At 34.7% G+C, this 22,338-nt stretch overlaps 1 protein-coding gene across 2 annotated transcripts in view; it reads right to left on the bottom strand.

Moving 5' to 3' along the window:
• The window catches only part of LOC126810978 (uncharacterized), a 30,102-nt gene extending 17,132 nt beyond the window's left edge, over nucleotides 1-12,970 (bottom strand). The window contains exon 1 of one of the 2 annotated variants that reach the window (XM_050536433.2): nucleotides 12,188-12,970. In XM_050536433.2, coding sequence (XP_050392390.1) covers nucleotides 12,188-12,220 — 33 coding nt within the window. In that variant the 5' untranslated portion in view covers nucleotides 12,221-12,970. The remainder of the gene's footprint in view (nucleotides 1-12,187) is intronic. The other variant, XM_050536432.2, reaches the window with a different exon arrangement.
• Nucleotides 12,971-22,338: the final 9,368 nt, after the last annotated feature.

Genomic DNA, 22,338 nt, shown 5'->3' with positions numbered 1-22,338 from the left:
TCCAAGTAAGACTAATGTCATGGTATGGCCTTGTAATGTCAATGATTTGTGAAATATGCGGACACCTTTTGTCGTTGAATGATAGATCTATAAATCAATGATTAACTACGTCTTTCTTATTCAAGTACATTTCTACTGATCAAGAAATAGAGTAATGCAGAGTTGAGGTGGCCTGTTCATTCACAGATAAATTCTCTATATATCCAGAAAGACCTTACTACTTGACTCAAAAAGTTTTGATATGAACTAAAATCAATTGAATGTTGACTATTTATTATCAAAATAAATAAACCCTACTAATTCCTACTCTAATAGCTTTTCCTAATACCTTCAGAACAGAACAAAACAAGGCAGGGGGGTTAACACTGTAAGATCACCAAGAACCTAATAAGCCCTAATTTAATCCTTGCTGGATTAATAAGAGAATGAAATGAAATAAGTCTATCTATAACTGTGTTGAATATAGATAGATAATAAGCTAGGATCAGCTCAACTCCATAGGCAAAATAAACAAAAGTATTAAAAAAGCTTGTTAAGTGTAGATAGGTGACCCCATGTAGGGATAGGGTCAACAGTAAAACCTGTATTTCACATTTAATTCTATCTATATAGACTCTTAAAGTATTCCATAAAAAACATCATTATGACATAACAATAAATAAAAGTTATTGATACTGAAACTAGAATAATAAAAATAATCTGTATTATATAACAATTAATTCTATCGCACATATTTTAACATTTGCTTTAAGTTTTAACAGTAAACACATAAAATAAAAAGCAGCAGGCTTATTCTTTATAATCAATAAATAATCTTCTTGAGATATCAGTCATACTCCATTAATATCTGTTTATTACAGATCAAAATAATACAATACCTCCTCTAAGGCGCCAAGACTGCTGTGAGTCTGGGAAATTGCCGAGAGATAGAGAGAGAGAGAGAGATTAACCTCCACTTGACACAAACTAGGTTGGACAGGGGACCCTATACTCATTATCACCTACAAGCTGGGAATTAAAACCAACGCCATATAATTCAATGACAGACTTGTGCACATGTTAGACCATAAAGTCACCCAACCCCCAAGGACATAACCAAAGCATTTACTTTATAGAGGCATTCTGTGAAAGGGGTTCCTCTCTCAAACAAAGGTCATCATCATTTTCAAATGGTAAATTGAAACCCTGTTGAAATGCTGTTTATAGAGGTAGTGGGAAATGGGGTGTAACAGCCACTCAATACAAACTAGGTTGTTTTGGGAATAACATGTTAATCTTTATTTCAACAATTTGCTTTGATTGTAAGGTGTCGTTTTAGAATTAGAAAAAAACAATATGGAATATCGCTATGTTAATAACTTAATGTAGGAAAAAAAAAAAGAATATCTTTATAACATCTGTAAACGACACCTAAGGTACAGTGGGTTCATGGAACCTACTGTGGAATCCCAATTGGAGGATCCAGTTACTCAAACAGTCTGGAATGGCACAGAAAGTCCGGATCTACCTATTTTTAGATGGAAACTACTATCATAAAATAATATCCAATCTTTCCACATGAAAATGATTAAATTGACAGTTATTTCATAAATATATCACAAGGTGATCAACATATTAATGAATAACTTTTCGTTTCTGTACAAAGTATCATCAATAATTTTCAGAAATCTGTCCAGGAATCCTAACTCTTTCACAACAATATTTTATAATTAATTTATGTGCAGATAATATTTCAATAGATTTTGGTTACACAAAAAATAAATTGTTGAATTAGATCAGTTGTGAATCAGTGAACCAAACAGATGGTCAAGGTGTAAAGAATGACAATGGTCATCTAATTAATCACAGTTTGATACACACATACCATAGTCAAATCAATTATTAACTATATACCTAACCAAACTATTCTATAAATTCAGATAGCGCAATTGAACAAGATAACACATGAAAAACATGGCAATTATCTTATCACTATAAAAACATTTTCAGGATTTCTATAATGGAATAGTATATACATGACTGGCCAAGCATATTCAAATGAATTGTAAGAAGTCAGTAATTTCTATTAAAGGAGCTATGCCTCTAATTCAGTAGTATTATTCATAATATACTATTCAAAAAAAGGAGGGGATATTTGATTTTGGGGGCATAATACTAAAATATGCAAATGACTACGAAAAAAGTCGCTATAGAACCTAACAGAATAAACATTTCCAGTTACATGTGACGCCCAAACGCACCAATAGCTACCGCATGGAATGCAGGTGATGCTTGGGATCATCATGGGGGTCCAACCCAAGATTTGCACGACTCTGACTTTGAATGTTACAGTCATTGTGGCATTGAATTCCAGGGTGGAAACATCAGTTTAATTGTTTTAGTGACCAGAAAACAAATTTTGATATGCGTCGGCTTACCCAAAATGAAAGGTTACGTGCCCTTGGCATGGTACAGATCGGCACAATACAGGCGTTTGTGGCGCGGACGATGAATGTTTCTCAGTCTGTCATAAGCAGGCTATGGTCCAGATACCGTGATACACAATCTGTACAGGACAGACCACGCTCAGGTCGACCAAGGGCGACAACTGAAGCCCAGGATCGATATTTATCCGTACCTTGGCCTTGAGAAATCGTGTCATCACAGCAAATCAGATCAGCGCTCGTCTTCAAACAGACACTGGTGTGAGAGTGAGTGGCCAGACGATTCGGAATCGACTGCATAGGGGTCACCTTCGCGCTCGACGTCCTCGCGTGATCCCTTGTTTGAGAGATCATCACATTCAGGCAAGACGTCGTTGGTGTAGGGATCGTCAAAACTGGGATAATCGACGCTGGAGCAATGTGATGTTTTCAGATGAGTCAAGGTTCACTGTTGATTTTTTGGACAGACGTAGGAGGGTGTGGCGTCGTCGAAACGAGCGCTTCCAAGACGTTAACGTCATCAGACATGATCGATTTGGGGGTGGTTCTGTTATGGTGTGGGGAGGCATCACTGTTGCTGGAAGAACGGCTTTACATGTTGTTGCAGGGCGTGTTACAGGCCAGTACTACCGGGACAACATCTTGGCAGTCCATGTTGTGCCGTTCGCACGACGTCATGGCCGCCGTTTCATCTTCCAGGATGACAACGTAAGATGTCACAGGGCCAGGATCGTTACAGGTTACTTCCAACAACAGAACATCACCACATTACCTTGGCCAGCACTGAGTCCCGACCTCTCCGCCATCGAGCATGTCTGGGACATGCTTGGACAGAGGTTACGTCAACGTCAACAACGTCCTGCCAATGTCAAAGAACTTGCTGCTGCGTAGCAACAGGAATGGGACAATCTGGTCCAAAATGACCTTAGACGTCTCATTAGGAGTATGCCACGTCGGATCAATGCTTGTTTGGCAAACAGAGGAGGATTTACCCGTTACTGACTTGGTTGTGATGCTGTGGTAACTTTGCTGTTTGACCCCGGGTATCATTTTACCCTTATAATGGTCAGTCTGTGCCTTACTTAGTCTAACGATCATTTGGAATAAATCGATGAATGTGAACTTCATTTCATTTTGTCATTTGTTTCTTCGTCAGTTTCATTAGGTGACTTTAATAACACTTAAAAATCAAATATCCCCTACTTTTTTTGAATAGTATATTTGAAATCAAAAACATGAATTAGAATTCAATATTGGTCCATTTTAATCAATCTTGATGTTGTGTACTAGTCATCTTAGCTGGAAAATATAGGATCCTATTATATCCAATATTTAAAACACAACAAGCCAACAGTGCGGCTGATGTCCCCCGCCGAAATCCCCAAATAAATAGATGACACATATTAATTAATCGCATGTCTATTTTTTTCAAAAGTATCGAGCAATCAAACTGATTATCAACTATACACTAAGTTTCATCATTCTCTATCAGATAGAATCAAAGTTATCTTGTCCCAAAGCATCGACCAAGGAAATTGCTTATCTCTGCTTAGCTTTAGCTCGATATGTTAATCATTGAACTCAGTCAAGACGAACATCTACATCAAGTTTAAACATTCTACCTCAGTTAGAAGCAGAGTTGTTATGTTCCAAAGTCTTGACCAATCAAAATGCTTATTGCTCCTTAGCCTAAGCAGACAATTCTCATCATCGAACTTAGTCATGGTATTGATGTAATGAAACTATACACCAAGTTTCATCACTCTCACTTAATTAGAACTAAAGTTATCGTGTCCCAAAGCATCAACCAATCAAATTGTTTATCTCTACTTACCATAAGCAGAAAATGCTCATCTTCGCACTTTATCAAGGCATTGACCTCATAAACACCTACACCAAGTTTGAACATTCTAGCTCAATTAGAAGGAGAGTTATTGTGTTCCAAATTCTCGATCAATCAAATTGCTTATCGCTCTGCTTACCCCGAGCAGAAAATGCTCATTATCGAACTTAGTCAAGGTATTGATCTAATGAAACTATACACCAAGTTTCATAAACTCTCACTTAATTAGAACTAAAGTTATCGTGTCTCAAAGCATCAACCAATCAAATTGCTTATCTCTGCTTACCCTAAGCAGAAAATGCTCATCTTCGAACTCTATCAAGGCATTGACCTCATAAACACCTACACCAAGTTTGAACATTCTAGCTCAATTAGGAGAGTTATTGTGCTCCAAAGTCTCAGCCAATCAAATTGCTTATCGCTCTGCTTACCCCAAGCAGAAAATGCTCATTATCGAACTTAGTCAAGGTATTGATGTAATGAAACTATACACCAAGTTTCATCACTCTCACTTAATTAGAACTAAAGTTATCGTGTCCCAAAGCATCAACCAATCAAATTGCTTATCTCTGCTTACCCTAAGCAGAAAATGCTCATCTTCGAACTCCATCAAGGCATTGACCTAACTAATAAACACCTACACCAAGTTTGAACATTCTAGGTCAATAAGGAGAGTTATTGTGTCCCAAAAAGTGTGACGGACGGACAGACGGACGGAAAAACCCATTTCAATAGTCCCCTGCTTTCTTCGAAAGGCGGGGGACAATAAATATTTCGAAATCAGTAGACTACCTCATGTGAAATGAAATGGAGTTTAACGTCCTACTGTTCTGCTCCTAACCTGGGCTAATGAAGACGGGCATACGCCATACAGTGTGCTATGAGGGAAATTTTGCCCGGACAGCGGCACTACGGCTTACTCTTATATCGAATTCCAAGTGATCTTTTACGTGCACGCCAATGTGTACACGGGACCTCGGTTTTTCGTCCCATCCGAACGACTAGACAGCTTTCCTTGTCAGCCCCTCCGTCCTGCATCACTGACAAGAGAGAACCACGCCGGAAAATCTGGATGAACTTTCTCGGCCAATGCAGGGATCGAACACCCGACCTCCAGGCTAGAGAGCTAGCGTCTTACCCACTTAGCCACGTGATCCCCTAGACTACCTCATGTACTCTAAGGTTTTGAGTGCCATTTGCAATGAACACCAACATAACTGATTAGAAATTTCTTTTAAAAATTGCAAGTAAATATTTATATACATTCATATTACATTAAAGGAGCTAAATCGCTAATATTCTGGACCTAGAAATTGGCACAAATTATTTAATGTGTTGCAATGCATATAATAATGTAATATGAATGTATATAAAATGATTTACATTCAAGTTTTTGTTTTTACTGTAATTTCTAATCAGTTATGTTCGGCGAAATACGCCAGAAGTCTCAATCGAATGGCATCTCTAGCATCTGGTTATTCCAGTCTACACCATTGGTATTTATTGCGCATTCTCTCCCGATAAGAATATGAGGTCACCGTTTTACATGACTTGTGGAATATGTCTAGCCTCGTTCTTCGAGTCCCTTGTTACAAATGGTACTGAAACGCATTATGGTACATGATTCATGTACCAATGGTAAAATGTTCATTTTGTCTATATTGGATATCAGAACAGAAGCCCATCTTTTCCTGGTAAGATCACAACATCAATGTTGATTTAAATTGACAAATAATTTGTGTTTTCAATGTCGAAGACTTTAGATGACACTGATTTAGACACTTAACTACTTTAATATGTGCTTTTTTATACCCATTTTTGTCTATGTTGGGGTTCCAAAGAACAGAGCCTTACATCCTTTAATCAAACCAGCCAACATTTTCAAATATTCTCTTTTTGTCACCCTTAATTGAGCAAATAAAGAGAGGATAAAACTTGCAGAGACGTGTAGAAACTATTGAAACAAGTTCTACACTGTACCAGGATACTATGGTATATTAGTTTTTATGATTTATGTATGTTAACAAATAATAAATTATCAACTTGAATTGACTAGAATAGGTTTTAATAACTTGTTGACACTATGTTATTTTGAGACTAACAAAGCTTTCATTGCCAGTGAGCATTCTATCTGAGTCAACAAAGAATACACTAATTCTAAACCCAACAAAATACGCTTGGGTTTTCAAATCACATAACCACAAAATGCAGCCCAGTATACCAAGTACATGAAAATAAAAATAAACATAACTGATATCTGATTTTAATCAGACAGCATGTTGTTATTGTTGGACTATTTGCCTATAAAGATTGGAGGATATCAGACTAACTATTTTAGGATTATTTGTCAGATGTCAAGCTCTTTTATTCAGAATATTTTTTTTTTCTAAAAAGTCCTCCCCCCACCTCTTTATCAAACAAGCGGTTGCCATGCAAGATACGCCCACATTTTGCAAGAGATGGACAGAGAACAAGCTAAAAAAAAGAAGTGATTTTTTCGTACAATCAAGGGCCATAATTCAGGAAGTTATGATCCAATATGTGCGAATATCGAAAGGAACCAAGATCTTTGGGTTATAAATATGTATTTCAAGTTTCATCAAAATCGGATCAAAATTGTGACCTCTATAGGGTCCACAACCTTGATACGCTATTTGAGAACGAACGGCGGTCATTTTGTCTGTCAATTTTGGGCCAATTTTCACGAAATTCGAACTCAGTCGTCCTTAGGGTGTAACGGTGATATAATAATACGTCTTTTTAAATCGGATAAAAATTATGACTTCTATGGGGTCCACAAGCTAAAAACGCGATTTTTCGTACAAACAGGGGCCATAATTCAGGAAGTTACTGTCCGATATGCGCGAAAATCGAAAGGAACTGAGATCTTTGGGTTATAAACTTACATTTCAAGTTTCAACAAAATCGGATAAAAATTGTGACCTCTATAGGGTCCACAAGCTAAAAACGTGATTTTTCGTACAAACAGGGGCCATAATCCATGAAGTTTCGATCCGATACATGCCAATATCGAAAGCAGCCAAGATTTTTTGGGGATAAAGCTATATTTCAAGTTTCGTCAAAATCGGACAAGAATTGTGACCTGTAGAGGTGGACGGACGGACAGGGGCGACGACAATATACGTCCACATGAAAATGTGGGCGTATAAAAATATTACCAGAAGGATCAAACAAAATCAAGAAGCGTGAAAATTTGATATGGTAATCTAGGACTAATTTTCAAAGGATTAAGCTGATACTAATCACCTTCAATTTCAAATCCAAATACAGCTAAATCCAACTGAAGGGCAATCTGATTAAAATACAGATCTATATTTTGTTTCGGTTTTTTTTTTATACTTTCGATGGCCTCTACCGCATGAAGATCTTACCAGTTGTAGTGGGAGGTCACATCAGAGGTCATACGAGCAGCTTTTGACCCTATAACATCAGACATTTGATTAACCAATCAGCGTTGATGTTTCTAGTGGGTTACCCACACTTCCGTGCAACTCACGAAAAAGACTCGCTGTAACAGACCGTTTCATTGGCTTATCCCTCACATCATCCAGAACGTGGGTTAATTAACAACTCTTTCAGATCCTAGTGTAGTAAAGACAAGTAAAACAAAATTTTGAACTATAAAAAACAAAACGAAATAGGATCTGTGTTTTAATCAGATTGGCTAAAGGGAAAAGTTTGATAATTGAACTTTGAGAAAGAAACAATATCTGTTAGTTGGGAGTTGATGAAACATTAAATTTTAAACATCAAACGAAACGGTTTTGGGAGGAGCGACATAAACTAGGTCATTTCGGGACTAACATATGGTTCAATTTTATTTCAATAAGTTGCTTGCGCTTAGGGGTCTTTAGGAGTGGGAGGAAACTAGGGGACACAGAAAAATCCATGAGGTTGGACAGGCGACACTACTCCTTGTCACGTACAAGTGGGGAATTGAAACCACACGCACGTGTTAGCCATTCGGCTAAGTAATGCAACTGCCATAAGTAATGCAACAAGTTGATCTTGTTGCTAACTACCATGGTTTCTGATTTTGTCACCTAAATAAATTTACAAATGTGTAAATATAACAAGACCTTAGAATCAATATAAGCCATTAACCAGTTGTACTAGACAATTAGTTTACATTATATAACTTCTTCCTGTTAGTCAATAATTAATGACCACATACAGAGAGAAATAAAACATCTGGAATTTTTACTCAAAATTACTTCAACAATTAGCTACTGATAATAGAAATAAATGTGGTAAAAACACATCAAATATACCATGTTGATCATTTGCATTAAGATAGAGATTCAATTCTGACAAAAGCATAAATTCTAATGACAGGTAGCCTAATTCCAGACATGTTAAAAATGAAACACGATTTCTTAAAGCTGATGATAGTCATTTGAGGGATTTTGAATGCATGCAAAAAAGTTTCAATTCCATTCAACATTTAAACATACATTATGCAAGAGCTAAATCTGCCTATTTCAGGTCTTTCTTTAGGCTTGAAATGTTATCTAAATTATTAATTAGACATTAATTAACCTATCCAGGCCATAATCAACTCTAGATGGCAGCGCTAGCCTGCGATCTTTAGTGGATTGTAAGACGATTTACTGCATAACTTTCCTTCTCGATTAAACAATTAAATGGATAATCGAGACTATGCTGTTTATCATACTGACTTTAGTAATGATGACCGAGGCTTATGGGAATTTCAGTCGCTTAGTTCTTGGTTCATAGTGGATCAATTTGAATGAAATTTTCAGCAAATTGCCTTTACGTTATCTAGTTTTTAATTATTATAGTGAGAACTGCCAACTCGTTACTGAATCTCCCATAATGTATCTTTAATTCAATATTTACAATGACATAGGAAAGCACGATGACTCAGTGAATAAGATGCTGGCTTGCTAATCAAGAGGTCACGAATTTGCTCCTGGTGTTGGCCAAGAAAATTCCTCAGGATTTCCATGTGTAGTTTCCCTTTGTCAGTTGTGCAGGACGGAGGGTCCGGCAAGGACAGTTTCTAGTTGTTTGCTCGGATAGAAAGAAAAACCGAGTCCCGGTACTCATTGGCGTGCAGATAAAAAAGCTTTGACAGTTCGAATTTGAAACAAGAGTAGGTCATAGTGTCGCTGTCAGGGCAAAATGAACCTCATAGCACACTGTATGGCAAGAGCCTGGCATCAGTAGGTCTATGGGTGCAGAAAAGTAGGACGAATTGAAAATTTTGCAACATTCGTATTCCTTCCAAGAATGGATATAGCATCATCCTAATTAAATAGTGTTTGACCGCTTTATAATCTTATTTAATACAACCAGGGAGATTATTTACTGTTGATATTTTCGTTTTATCTTCTTCATTAAATGTTAAATAATCAATTTGGGTAGTACATTTTGTTGGCATTTTGGTTTTATTTTCTTAAAGGTCTCTGAAAATTACTTAAGGGATTGTTAATCCCTTGCCAACTACGATTTTGTAAAAGTTGGATTTCTAAAGGAATATTATTCCAAAAACAGTTTACTTAAAGTTGCTTTTTGGCATTCAAATATTCTAATTTTTTTTAATGCATGCTAAAATGTACTCAAATTGATTATTCAACATTTAATTCAATATTCAATAATTTCCTGGCTTGGGTTCAATCGATTAAAAAGAGGCATATCAAAAAATTAACATATCTCGCTTATATCGTCTGCAGTGGATACCAAACGCTGACAAATTTATGATTCATTTTTGTTATTACGGAACAGAATTGAACCATTTTTGGACTGGTATCATTATAGAGATTCAACCGTCACAATACTCTAGTTCGCATGGAATTAAACATTCCTCAAATGAAATGAAATGGGGTTTAACGTCCTACATTTCTGCTCCGATTTGGCTCATGAAGATGGACATACGCCATGCAATGTGCACTACTGCCTACTCTTACATTGAATTCCAACTGTCATTGTCAATGGTTCTTTTACGTGCATGCCATTGTGTACATAGGGCCTTGGTTTTTCATCCTATCTGAATGAATATACGTTATTCCTTGCCAGACACTCTGTCCTGCACCACTGACAAGGGTGAACCACACCGGAAAATTTTGACGAACTTTCCCATTCAACACAAGGATAAAACACGGGACCTTCAGGTTAGCGAGCCAAATTAGCCAATGTCCTACTCACTGAGCCACCGTGGCTCTCATCCTCAAATCAAGATCTAGGCCTCAACTAAATGTTAAATTATCAATTTGAATAAGCTTACATTTAAACATGCATTATGCAAGAGCTAAATCTGCCTATCGCAGGTCTTTCTTTAGGCCTGAAATCTTATCTAAATTATTAATTATCCAGACCATAATCAACTCTCGTTGTCAAGGCTAGCCTTCGATATTGACTGGATTAGAATCCTATATGCTGCAAACACTCATTGATAATTAAATCAAAACAATGGATAATCGAGACTATGCTTTTTAACATACTAACTTTAGTAATGATGAACGAGGCTGGGCGGAAATTTACAAAGCTGATATCTCGGTTCATAGTGGACCAATTTGACTGAAATTTTCAACAAATTACCTTTACATTAAATTACATTATCTAGTTTTTAACTATTATAGCGAGAACTGTCAGCTCTTTATTATCTAATCTCCCATAATGTATCTTTAAGCTTTGTGGTTATTTAGCCATGAAAAATTAAATATTCTCAGAAATCTCTTCTTTACATACAATTAATGATACACTAATATAATATCCTACAAAACTACAATAAAGATAAAGTGATATAAGGTGTTCTACAAGTGTTCTTGAAAGAAAGCATACCCTGCCTCATGTCAATATTGAATGGAAGTCTGCAGATTTAAGTACATATGAAATGAAATGAAATGGGGTTTAACGTCCTACTGTTCTGCTCCTAAGATTTAAGTACAAACAAATTACATTTTCTTTAGAAGACCTATCACATTAGAACACCTCAACAAACATCAAAATATAATTTATGGTAATATATTTTTATACACGTGTAATAAGTCGCTAACACTACCATTAATAAGAGTCTTGAATAAGATTAGTTATGAACCTATAATAAACTGTTGAAGTATACCCCCTGGACGCTTCGTGTGTCAACATATTTTTTTGTAACACAATAAATCAAATGAATATCAAATATATATATATGCATGTATCATGTAGTTATACAATTTCAAAAGCTTAAACTTGTCAAGACAAATCAATATAACTCTTCAATGAATTTATTGTAGGTTGAATTACTGCAGTTGTAATATGCAGACACTGTAAAAATAGTGAGAGAAATGGGGTCTAACGTCCACTCGACACAAACTAGGTCATTTCGGGACTAACACATGGTTCAATTTTATTTCAATAATTCGCTTTCGCGTAGGAGTCTTTAGCCGTGGGAGGAAACCGGAGGACCCTGAGAAAACCCATGAGGTTGGGCAGGCGACCCTACTCCTTGTCACGTACAACCGGGGAACCGAAACCACGCCAGTTGACTCAATGACAGACCTTATGATACAGCGCGCATGTACTAAACATCCAACCCCCCAGACACTGTAAAAAAACAACAAGCGAACATCCAAAACAAACACTTATTGATTGCAACATGATCACACAAATTTATTACAGACTATGTCTTTAGTACTTCATTTTGCAGTATCATAATCTATGGTTGCCATTCCTAATCTTAATTAAACAGGCTAATGAAGACAGGATCATTAAAGTACTCTCTGTAGCATCCTGTCTTCATTAACCAGGTTTCATTGCATTTGAAATATCTGAAGAAATATGTAGGGCGTAAAAAAAAAAAAAAAATTCAGCTTCAACTCAACATTACTTAACTAAACATGCAAAACAAAAATAAACTATTTGATCTGTTATGAAATTAACGTAAAGTACTTACTAAGAGGTTCCTTATAGTCAAAGAAGAGATCATCCTGTATCTTTGAGTAAAAAACCCACAACTGTAGTTACGCCATGTATTAACCTCTAATCACAGGTGATTCATAATTCATGAACAACGTGTAAAACTGATTGATTTTATTCCCAGATCAATAAATCCAATCGAACTATAGACTTGACAGTTTATAAATATTCAACTGCCCCATTAAATCACTGATGATTAATTCAGCTGGTTATCTTTGAGGAGGTCTACATACTGAGTTCTTGTCGGTAAATAATTTAGTTATATATTCACTTTGGCATTTATCTTCCTTTTCATCTCTAGATAATGACTACTATGTTTGTATTGTCTCCCATTGAAAACAGTTCTTTGAAAATTTCATGTAAATGTTATTAGTTTTCTATAAAAAAAAATAACTAAATTTCATTTAGTGTAAGGTAGATGAAAACATGTTTGGATAACATTACAGACATGTTTTACTTATTTTCCTGTATCTCCACATTGATAATTTCAGATATTTTTAACATTGGTAAACAAAACATCAAACTTCCACAAAATGACAATCTGAAAAATTACATCTAGTTTTGTTCTTTCACCAAAACAAAATCTCCTCAAATCAAACTATGGGCTCGTGTATATTAAATCATATTAAGTCCATAAATATATCCATGTGATCGGATGACACATCAAAACACCTAGCTACTGTTTACTATAAAACTATATAAACATCAACAACACAATCAAGTCTTACTATCAGATCTATTCATGGCACAGTATGATCCTTACACAACACCCAGTCAATTTATAAATCTAATGTTACCCTGCCCTTATGCCACATCAACTAAATAACTGATCGTATATACTGATTATACCATCCCATACTGGTGCATTAACCTATACACAAGAAAGCACTATGGGAGAATGACTAACAGTTTGGAATCGTCAATACCTGATTATGTCAACCATATCTTGAGTTGTTAATAGACCTCTGTATCATCTGACTATAATCTATTGTTATTAGTCTATCTATTATTAGTACTTATTGACTGATCTATTATACATAGTATACTACAACAGTTTTACATAGCACTACATCATGTGTTAATAACAAAAACTCATTAAGGTTAATTAAATCCATTTTCTAATCACTTTCTCTTTATTCTAAAGTAAACAGATGGTAGTGTCATCTAGTAATGTAGGCTATATGGAGCATCATTTTTCTAAAACTTATATACATTACAAATAAAGGGTTTAAATCAATATATCACAATATTTTCAGTAAGCTTATTACCAAAAAAATCTAAGTATCGCTTAGATAAATAGTGAAATGGTACATTTGACCAACACCAAATTCAATAGTCAAATCCTTAGCAATTACCAACAAATCACCATGAGGTACAATGTCGCGATCTAAATTATGTTTTACAGCTGGTTCGATTAGTACCAGTACATGTTATGTCTATGATATGATCAATTATTAATATAACTAAATTATCAATTGCACATCAATTATCTAATGCTTTTTCGAAACTTAATCAGAGCATTTATTGAACCATCAAACTGATATTATACAAAACTGCAGTGTGACATCATAAAGGAAATTAAAACTGGTCAATAAATGTGGCTATAATTTAAATATCGTACATATTACAGGTAATAATTTTCTAATCATTAGATTTTCAAAACTATATATGTAAAGTACATAACGCTAGATATGCGATTGACAATCTTATAATTTTTAATTAAAACAAACAGCATTTCTGCTATAAAGCTTTCAATTATATGATGTAGCCTATATTGTATGATAAGGTCTAAAGTTAAGCCCCACTGCAGATTTGGTCGTAGGTCACAAGATGTAAACAGGGCTAGAACTAACCCTAGCCCTAACCCACAATATTATTAAAAAAAATGCTATTTACATTCTCACGACCTACATATATGATGAAATCTGCAGTGGGAGGTAGTAACAGCAACAAGGTGTGTTCAAACTTTTACATTGAGTTGTTTCATTATAAAAAAGGAGTGTGTTACTGTTAGTTTTATTTGGTTATATCTCAGTTTACAAGCTCAAATATCCACCCTTTCTACTTACTTTAAGTTAAAGGGACACTCCCAGATTTCAGTTACCTTCTACGTGTCATTTGCATTATTATTTTTTTTAATTTGTTTGAAGAAAATATCAGATTTTCCATCACATTACTTAATCCATGCTAAAATGTACCAAACTGATTATTTAATGTTCACTTAAGAACAAAAATAAAAATATCAACAGTAGATAATCTCCCGGCTTGGATTCAATTAGATTCAAAAAAGAGGCTCATCAAATGATTTCAGCAAAACTTGTTTATAAGAGTTATGGCCAAAATTTAGTCAAAATGGACATAACTTTTAGTCAAAACAACCACAGATTGGTTAAGCTTAAAACAACCATGAAAAAGAAATATCAAAAACAATGATAATTTCATAAGGATTCAGTTGTAAATATTTAGATAGATTTTGACCATATTTTTGTTCGTTTTGAGACTAAAGTAAATTTTGATTTACTTCCGTTTTGATCATATCAGGATTTTTATCATCTGCAGACGATGCCAAGTGTTGCAAAATTTTTATTTAATCATATCTTTGTAAATGCCGACTTTAAATGAGGGTTAAGATTGTGCTGTAGTGCCACCTGGTGTCCTTTTATACCCAGCAGACTGTCTGATTAGAACAGACTGCAGTCAAATAAAATATTATTTTATATACTGACAGATGTTTCTTACATATAAAATGATTATGATTCATGATACATGTTAATCAAATACTTATCAACACACATCTATAATGAAAAAGTTCAGTAAAGTAAAGAGGAGACTTATTGATATGGTGCTTATATAATAAACCAGTAATTGTTCCCCACAAATGAAAAAGTGGCCCCAATCATTTAATCATACTACACTAATCAGACCTCATTAGCATATGTCCAGTCCATATACATATGCAATATGCTTTTTATATCAGATTCACCTTGAAGTCCTGCTCATGCTGTTGATAAAAGAAAGGATGACCATTGTTTTTACACAGATTATATACTTGATTCTTTACCCATATCCCTTATTTGTCCAAGACTAAAAGAGATATGAACCTTGTGTATGATTTTTTATTGAAACAAAAATTTGCATTAGTTACTAAATATAGAATAGATATATTGAAATCTGGACACAAATTGGTGGTAGACCGTAGTATCAAAAGATTGCGACTGTTTACATTTTTGAAAAGCCTGGCTCCCGGTTTGAAAGATAGCAGTATATATAATAAAGAACAAACTAGAAAAAAACATAGGTGAATCCATCAAGTTCGGGCAGAAGTATGTGTAGCCTACAAGCCAAGCAAAAGTGAGGACATCCAGTGGTGATCTGTAGAAAAAACCTGGACTCTAAATTAAAATAGGGAGGGAGAGGGTTTAATGTCCACTCGACACATACTAGGTCATTTTGGGACTAACATTTGATTCAATTCTATTTCAATAATTCGCTTGCACATAGGGGGTATTTAGCAATGGGAGGACACCGGATAACCTAGAGAAAAGCAACACCTTTTGACTCAATGACAGATCTTATGATATAAAGCTCACACATTACCTCTAATAGCCAAAGAAAGTAGTACTGGGATCGGAAAGGACTAAACACTGTAACCTGGGTATCATTTAATCTTGTGTATTTAGCACTAATTTCTTTCACATTCGTTTAATATCAGATCTTTCGTTTAAAAATTCATAAAAATCATTTTAAAATCACCCCAAATCATCTAATTTGTAGTGGTGTCCAATTTAAAGCTGACTGATTGATCAATTTAGATAATGAGTGTCCAATTTACAAGTATTTAATTTCCTGACCACTGTTCAAAAATTAATCATTATAAAACAATAATCGGTTGGTTTGTTTATTTTTTTACAGTGATCGAGAAATTAAACTCTTGTAAATGGGACACTCATTATCAAAATGGAATGGTCAGCTTTAAACTGGACATAAGTACAAATTAGATGATATTTTGGTGATTTTAAATGATTTTTACAAAGATTTGATATTGAATGAATGTGAAAGAAATTAGTGCTAAATACACAAGATTAAATAATATCTTGGTTACAGTGAACTTTTGGACAACCTGCTGTATTCATTAAATATAAGAAGATGTAATAATGCAGGTGTGTAAGTAATGTAATATTACTAATTAGTCACTTCACGATCTCTACAAGCAAAACAAATCGATTTCCCTTGAAAATTAATTAAAGAAGTCATACATTTTCCTTAATTAATGACGTACAACTATCAATAATTAACAATAAAAGGGCTGAGCTAGTCTCATTTAATCATAAATCAACATGAAATCACCCACTTATTGCGCAGTTCTTTTCAAGCGATAAAGTAACTTACTTACACATTAAAAACTTTCCAGATCTTCCTTTCACTTTATAGAACAATAAACACAAAGCACGGAATGGGGTTTAACATCTCAATACAATACCTTGGTCATTTTGAGACCAACATAATAATTCTCATATCAGTGATATGCCATGCAAAAATTGGGTCCTGACAGCAGGGTTTCTGCCTACTTTTCTTTTGAATTTCAACTGCCATTCTACATCGGGAGGTGAGTGCCCTACTACTCGAACAGGACCACCCTGCAGAGTAAAGGAGACTTTAAGCTTGTTTAAGGGAATATCCTACATTTGCTTATTTTATGATTGACTCTGAATACTTATTTCAACTTTGGTTACTTTTTAAAATAAAGGTAAGATATGACATCACATTTTGGATGGCAGAAAAAACCAAGCTGAATGAATGAATGAAATGTGGATTAATGGCATGTCAGCACCAATTGGGCAATGGTACCAATTTGATGATCATATGATATCACAAATGGTAAATCAGTAGCTTATATTTAGATAATGATATTTTGCCAGCTAACGAAACATACCCCCACAGCTGTCAGTAATGAAAACATTTATAACACATGATAAATTGTGTACGAGTAACGACCCATTAAGTCATCAGAAATCATTAGAATCTGTTTTGATTGTTTGTCTCATGACCATAAACATTGTGTATAAATTTATAATAAAGTAGTTATAAAGTCTTTAACTCTATATCATCCAAAGTCTTTGACATTGAAAACATGAATTATTTGTCAATTTAAATCAACATTGGTGTTGTGATCTTACCGGGAAAAGATGGGCTTCTGAAATCCAATATTTAAGACAAAATAAACATTTTACCATTGGTACACGAAGCGTGTACAATAATGCGTTTTAGCGCCATTTGTAACAAGGGACTCGAAGAATGAGGCTAGGCATATTCCCCAAGTCATGTCAAAGACTGACCTCATATTCTTATCTGGAAAGCATGCGCAATAAATACTATTGATGTAGACTGGAATAACCAGACGCTAGAGATGACCATTCGATTGAGACTTCTGGCGTATTTCGCGGAACATAATTGATTTGAAATCTGAGTAAAAACAGAAACAATTGAATGTAAATCAGATTATATACACTCATATTACATTATTATATGCATTGCGACCTATTTGTGTCAATTTCTAGGTCAAGAATGTTACCGATTTAGCTCATTTAACTTTAGCCTCTAGAGCGCCCACAAGATTTTTCAAAGTGATTAAGGGCCATTCCTCTGTCAGTAATTATGGGAAATCGTTGAAAATCAATAGGATCCTTCGTCTCACGACCTTAAAAAGTGTGTATAAATTTCAATTCAATCGGACATTAACTTTAGCCTCTAGAACACCAACAAGATATTTCAAAGTGATCAAGGGCCATAAATCAATAGATTTCTTCATCTTATGACCTTAAACAATGTGTATAAGTTTAAAGTTAATAGGATATTAACTTTAGCATCTAGAGCGCCAACAAGACAGCGGATGAACAGGGGTGATAACAATATACAACCACATTTCAATGTGGGCGTATAAAATCAGTTTTCTGCATCTTGATCAAAAGTTGGTTAGTATAAAAGTATGTTTAATTATATCTTCTGCAATGTTACATAGATTTCTGGTACATTGTACTATAAAACTGATAGGTTGTGTTCGGGGCTATTCTTCGTTCGAATAAGCACCCAGGTGATACACATGTATGGATGAGCTAAGATTGAGGGTGTATATAGTTCATTACTGGAGAAGTATTCTGGTGAAATGTAGGGTCACTAATTGTGACTGGGCATACTGTTGTTTTGAAATAGGCTGACACCGTCAAATCCGACTTCAATGGGTTCAGACACACAAGGTATGGGCACAGCAACGCTGGAGAACAGTTTGGTTCAGCGACGAGTCGCGGTTCCTGTTGCAACTAGGTGATTATAAAGCGAGGCTCTACCGATGTCAAAATGTCACTATGTGTTTCCTTTTTTTTTTTTTGAAGAGTATATTAACATTAAAAGTAAAGACAGGCAGACTAATAACCTTAATGTTAGCTATATTGTCTATATACGTGAATATAGAGTTAAGAAATAAATTATGTATTCTTAAAATAAAATTTGAAAAAAACTACAAATTAGTAGCCTATCACTATTCGGTGATATACATTTCAGTCAATAAAACCATTATATTCCATATATGTTTGAAATAATGTGTAGGTTCTTGTCTATTTGCTATGTTAACTTTTTATGAACTGTTTTTATTTAATAGTACAGCCATTGTACTACCTGCTATAGCTGTTTATCTATTGATCAATAAATACAACATTGAAACAAAAAATATGTTTAGCTTGTTGTAGTTTTGATATCTTAGCTAAGACTATAATAGTATTATGTTTTTTATTTACAGAAATATTCAATACTTACTAGACGATTGACTACAATAATGATATGCTTCCAGCATAATACTTTATTTATTTTATCAGTTGTGTATACCCACACAGTATGAATAATAATGATAGGTTAGATTTTGTAATATTTTGATACTGGAGTGGATAAGGAGCTAAAAATTAGGACATTTCATATAATAGTGTCATTGTGTTAGACTGGGTAGACAGATCTGTCCTAGGCAACAAAGTAAACATTTCAGTCTTGTTTATCCAGTACTTTGATTGTCTACTGGTAATTACAGAGTTAAAATAAACATTAGAGATCGTTAATGAGTGATAAATTTTCTAGCATACTGTCATACAATTACCACTCTACAGTCATGTTCTGGCCATTAATTGCATTCTATAGACTTCCAGCAATATATTTTCCTAAAATTGAAATGCTTCCTATTGATTTTTGTAGTGGTGGTCTGAGTTATATCTCAGACAAATTTATCATTTTGTTTATTTAAAGCAAGACAAAAATGGCAGACATCTGGCTTTTTATGTTCAAAAGATCCTCCAAAAATAAAAATTGACTTACAGGGATTAAAATAAAATGTCTTACATTATCTTGTCTAGCAGATTCCGGGGTAGAGCCCCCCACCCAGTTGCTTGTTCCAGGGCCCTTAGGGCCCTGTTGCGGACCCTGCTTGGGGGAGACAGATGTAAGTGAATAACAATAACAGCTGATTTTTAGTAAGCAATGCAAGTTGTATGCCAACAATATATTTTCATTGTGGACACAGCACAAAGGGGATGTTTATCCAATAATCAAATATAATTATCTATCTATAAATCAGTCAAGGGCAAGGTTCTTATAACACAATTATTAACAAACTATACCAGTCAATAACTCTGCAAGTTAATAGGATTCATCCTTATGATTAAAGAGAGGGAGAGAAATAGGGTTTAACATCCACTCGACACAAACTAGGTCATTTTGGGACTAACATATGGTTTATTTTTTTGTTTCAATAATGCGCTTGCGCATAGGGGTCTTTAGCAGTGGGAGGAAACCGGAGAACCCAGAGAAAACCGACGAGGATGGACAGGCGACCCTACTCCTTGTCACGTACAACCAGGGATTCGAAACCACGCCAGTTGACTCAATGACAGGCCTTATGATACAGCGTGCACATGCTAACCATTCAGCCATCCCCCCCTCCCTCTCTTATCATTAAATTAGGAAAGTTGTTTTAAAAACTTCATAAGCACTTTTCCTTGAAACTTATGGACACAGGATATGGGTGACAACATCATAAGTCATGACCATATAAAATGTGGGTGTATAAAAAGTTACCATTTAGATCCAATACACTCTGTATTACATGTCGTGCACATGAAAAACCTCAAATGTATTCTTATTTAAGCATTGAAATACAAATAAGATGAGTGTATGCTATTGAAAATTTTTCCTGCTATGCAGTTGCCATCAGTCACATTTTATAGCTGATTGGAACAATAGATTGAAGGTCGATTTTAAAATCAAGCAGACAAGTACATGTATCTGTATCTAAAACTACATGTACTGCCCTTATAAGTACACCCGTCACTGTTGATTGACATCTAAGGATTTACTGTGAGGTTACAATCAGTTTCTGTTTAAGGATTTCTTTCTTATTTTATTTACTGTGAGCTTACAATCACTTTCAGTTTAAAAAGAGATTGTCCTGAAAGTATTTATCGGGTGGTTATTGCCAATAAAAGTATGGCAAATTTGATATATGGAAAGACTAGACACCCAATCTTACTAGAAAAATAAGGATTACCCGCAAAACACTCATGCTGCAAGCACTGGGCAAAAATGTTTTGAGAGGAATTTGAAGTAAATTTTTGATAATCAATTAGTTTGAATATGTTTTCAGTCAAAATATATCATCAAATCACACAGTTTGTACACAGGGAAAGTATCTTTAGGGATTTTGTTCTTATTTCATTTACTGCAAGCTTACGAATCACTTTCAGTTTAAGGATTTCTTTCTTATTTTATTAACTGCTAGCTTACAATCACTTTCAGTTTAACACCATGAACCGAGATATTAGCGATTGAATTTTAGGCTTAGAGTTGATTATGGTCTGGATGAGTTATACTTTTTAGATAACATTTCAGGCCTAAAGAAAGACCTGCAATAGGCAGATTTAGTTCATAATGTATGTTTAAACAGTTATTTAAATCAGATAAAAAGACTATGGGGACAGATGTGACACTATCGCCTATGACTTTCTTCGACTTCACGTTGTGGGATCACTTATTCAAATCAGCTATTAACTAACTCTGGAACACCGTTTATGTTGTTACTAAGTTTATATAATTAGATACATACAGTAAACTACAAAGTTATGATAGTACTTTTCGAGTTATTAAAACATCCACAGTCTGAGTTTAATATCCTTTCTAACTCAGACCAGAACGGCTTAAATGTTGCAAGAGCCACATACTTCTTGATAGTTCTACATAAGGTTCGCGCTAGGATGATGTGTTCACCCTAGCCTCTAAGCCGAGGAAGCAAGATGTTCCCCTCTCAGGCCGCTCTATGATATCAGAAGGTAAATCAAATCATATCTCTCCTATATAGATATTATAATCTGTCATCTATTAGGGCGGGACAATTACCATTTTGGGTAAGTGTTTCGTATAGGCACCGTTTTACGTCAACACTATTCTAGTTAATTGTACTAATCCGTGCACGAGATGACTGGACTATATTACCCTACTTCCAGCAATGGATACTGACATAACTGTTGGTGAGTTAGTCTAAGATAGTAGTAGAATAATGCAAGCTACTTCATTACACTAGTTTTCGTCACACATCATGTAGGTAACAAATTTTTATATTAAACAGAACACCTTTCTTATAACTGAAATAAACCCTATAGTATTACAAGTTAAAAAAAAGAAGTTTTTTTGTATAATTTAGGGGCCATAATCCAGGTAGTTACTGTCCGATATGCACAAATATCGAAAAGAACCAAGATCTTTGGGTTATAAACACACATTTCAAGTTTCATCAAAATCAAATAAAAATTATGACTTCTAGAGGTACCACAACCGTTGTATTACATACTTTTAGACTATTTGAGTACAAGGAGCGGCCATTTTGTCCAGCAGATTTGGTCAGATTTTTGCGAAATTTTAAGTAAACCTCCACTGAGGTGAAAAATGGCTTTTAAAATTGAATACAAATTGTGACTTCTAGAGGGTGATTTTTCGAACAATCAGAGGCCAAAGTCCAGGAAGTTACGTTCCGATATGCGTAATTATCGAAAGAAACCAAGATTTTTGTGATATAAACATACATTTCAAGTTTCATCA

The sequence above is a fragment of the Patella vulgata genome, chromosome 2, assembly GCF_932274485.2.
Source record: "Patella vulgata chromosome 2, xgPatVulg1.2, whole genome shotgun sequence".
NCBI classification, from domain to species: domain Eukaryota; kingdom Metazoa; phylum Mollusca; class Gastropoda; family Patellidae; genus Patella; species Patella vulgata.
Note: the sequence above shows the minus strand (reverse complement) of the source record. Positions and strands in the feature narration are given on the sequence as shown.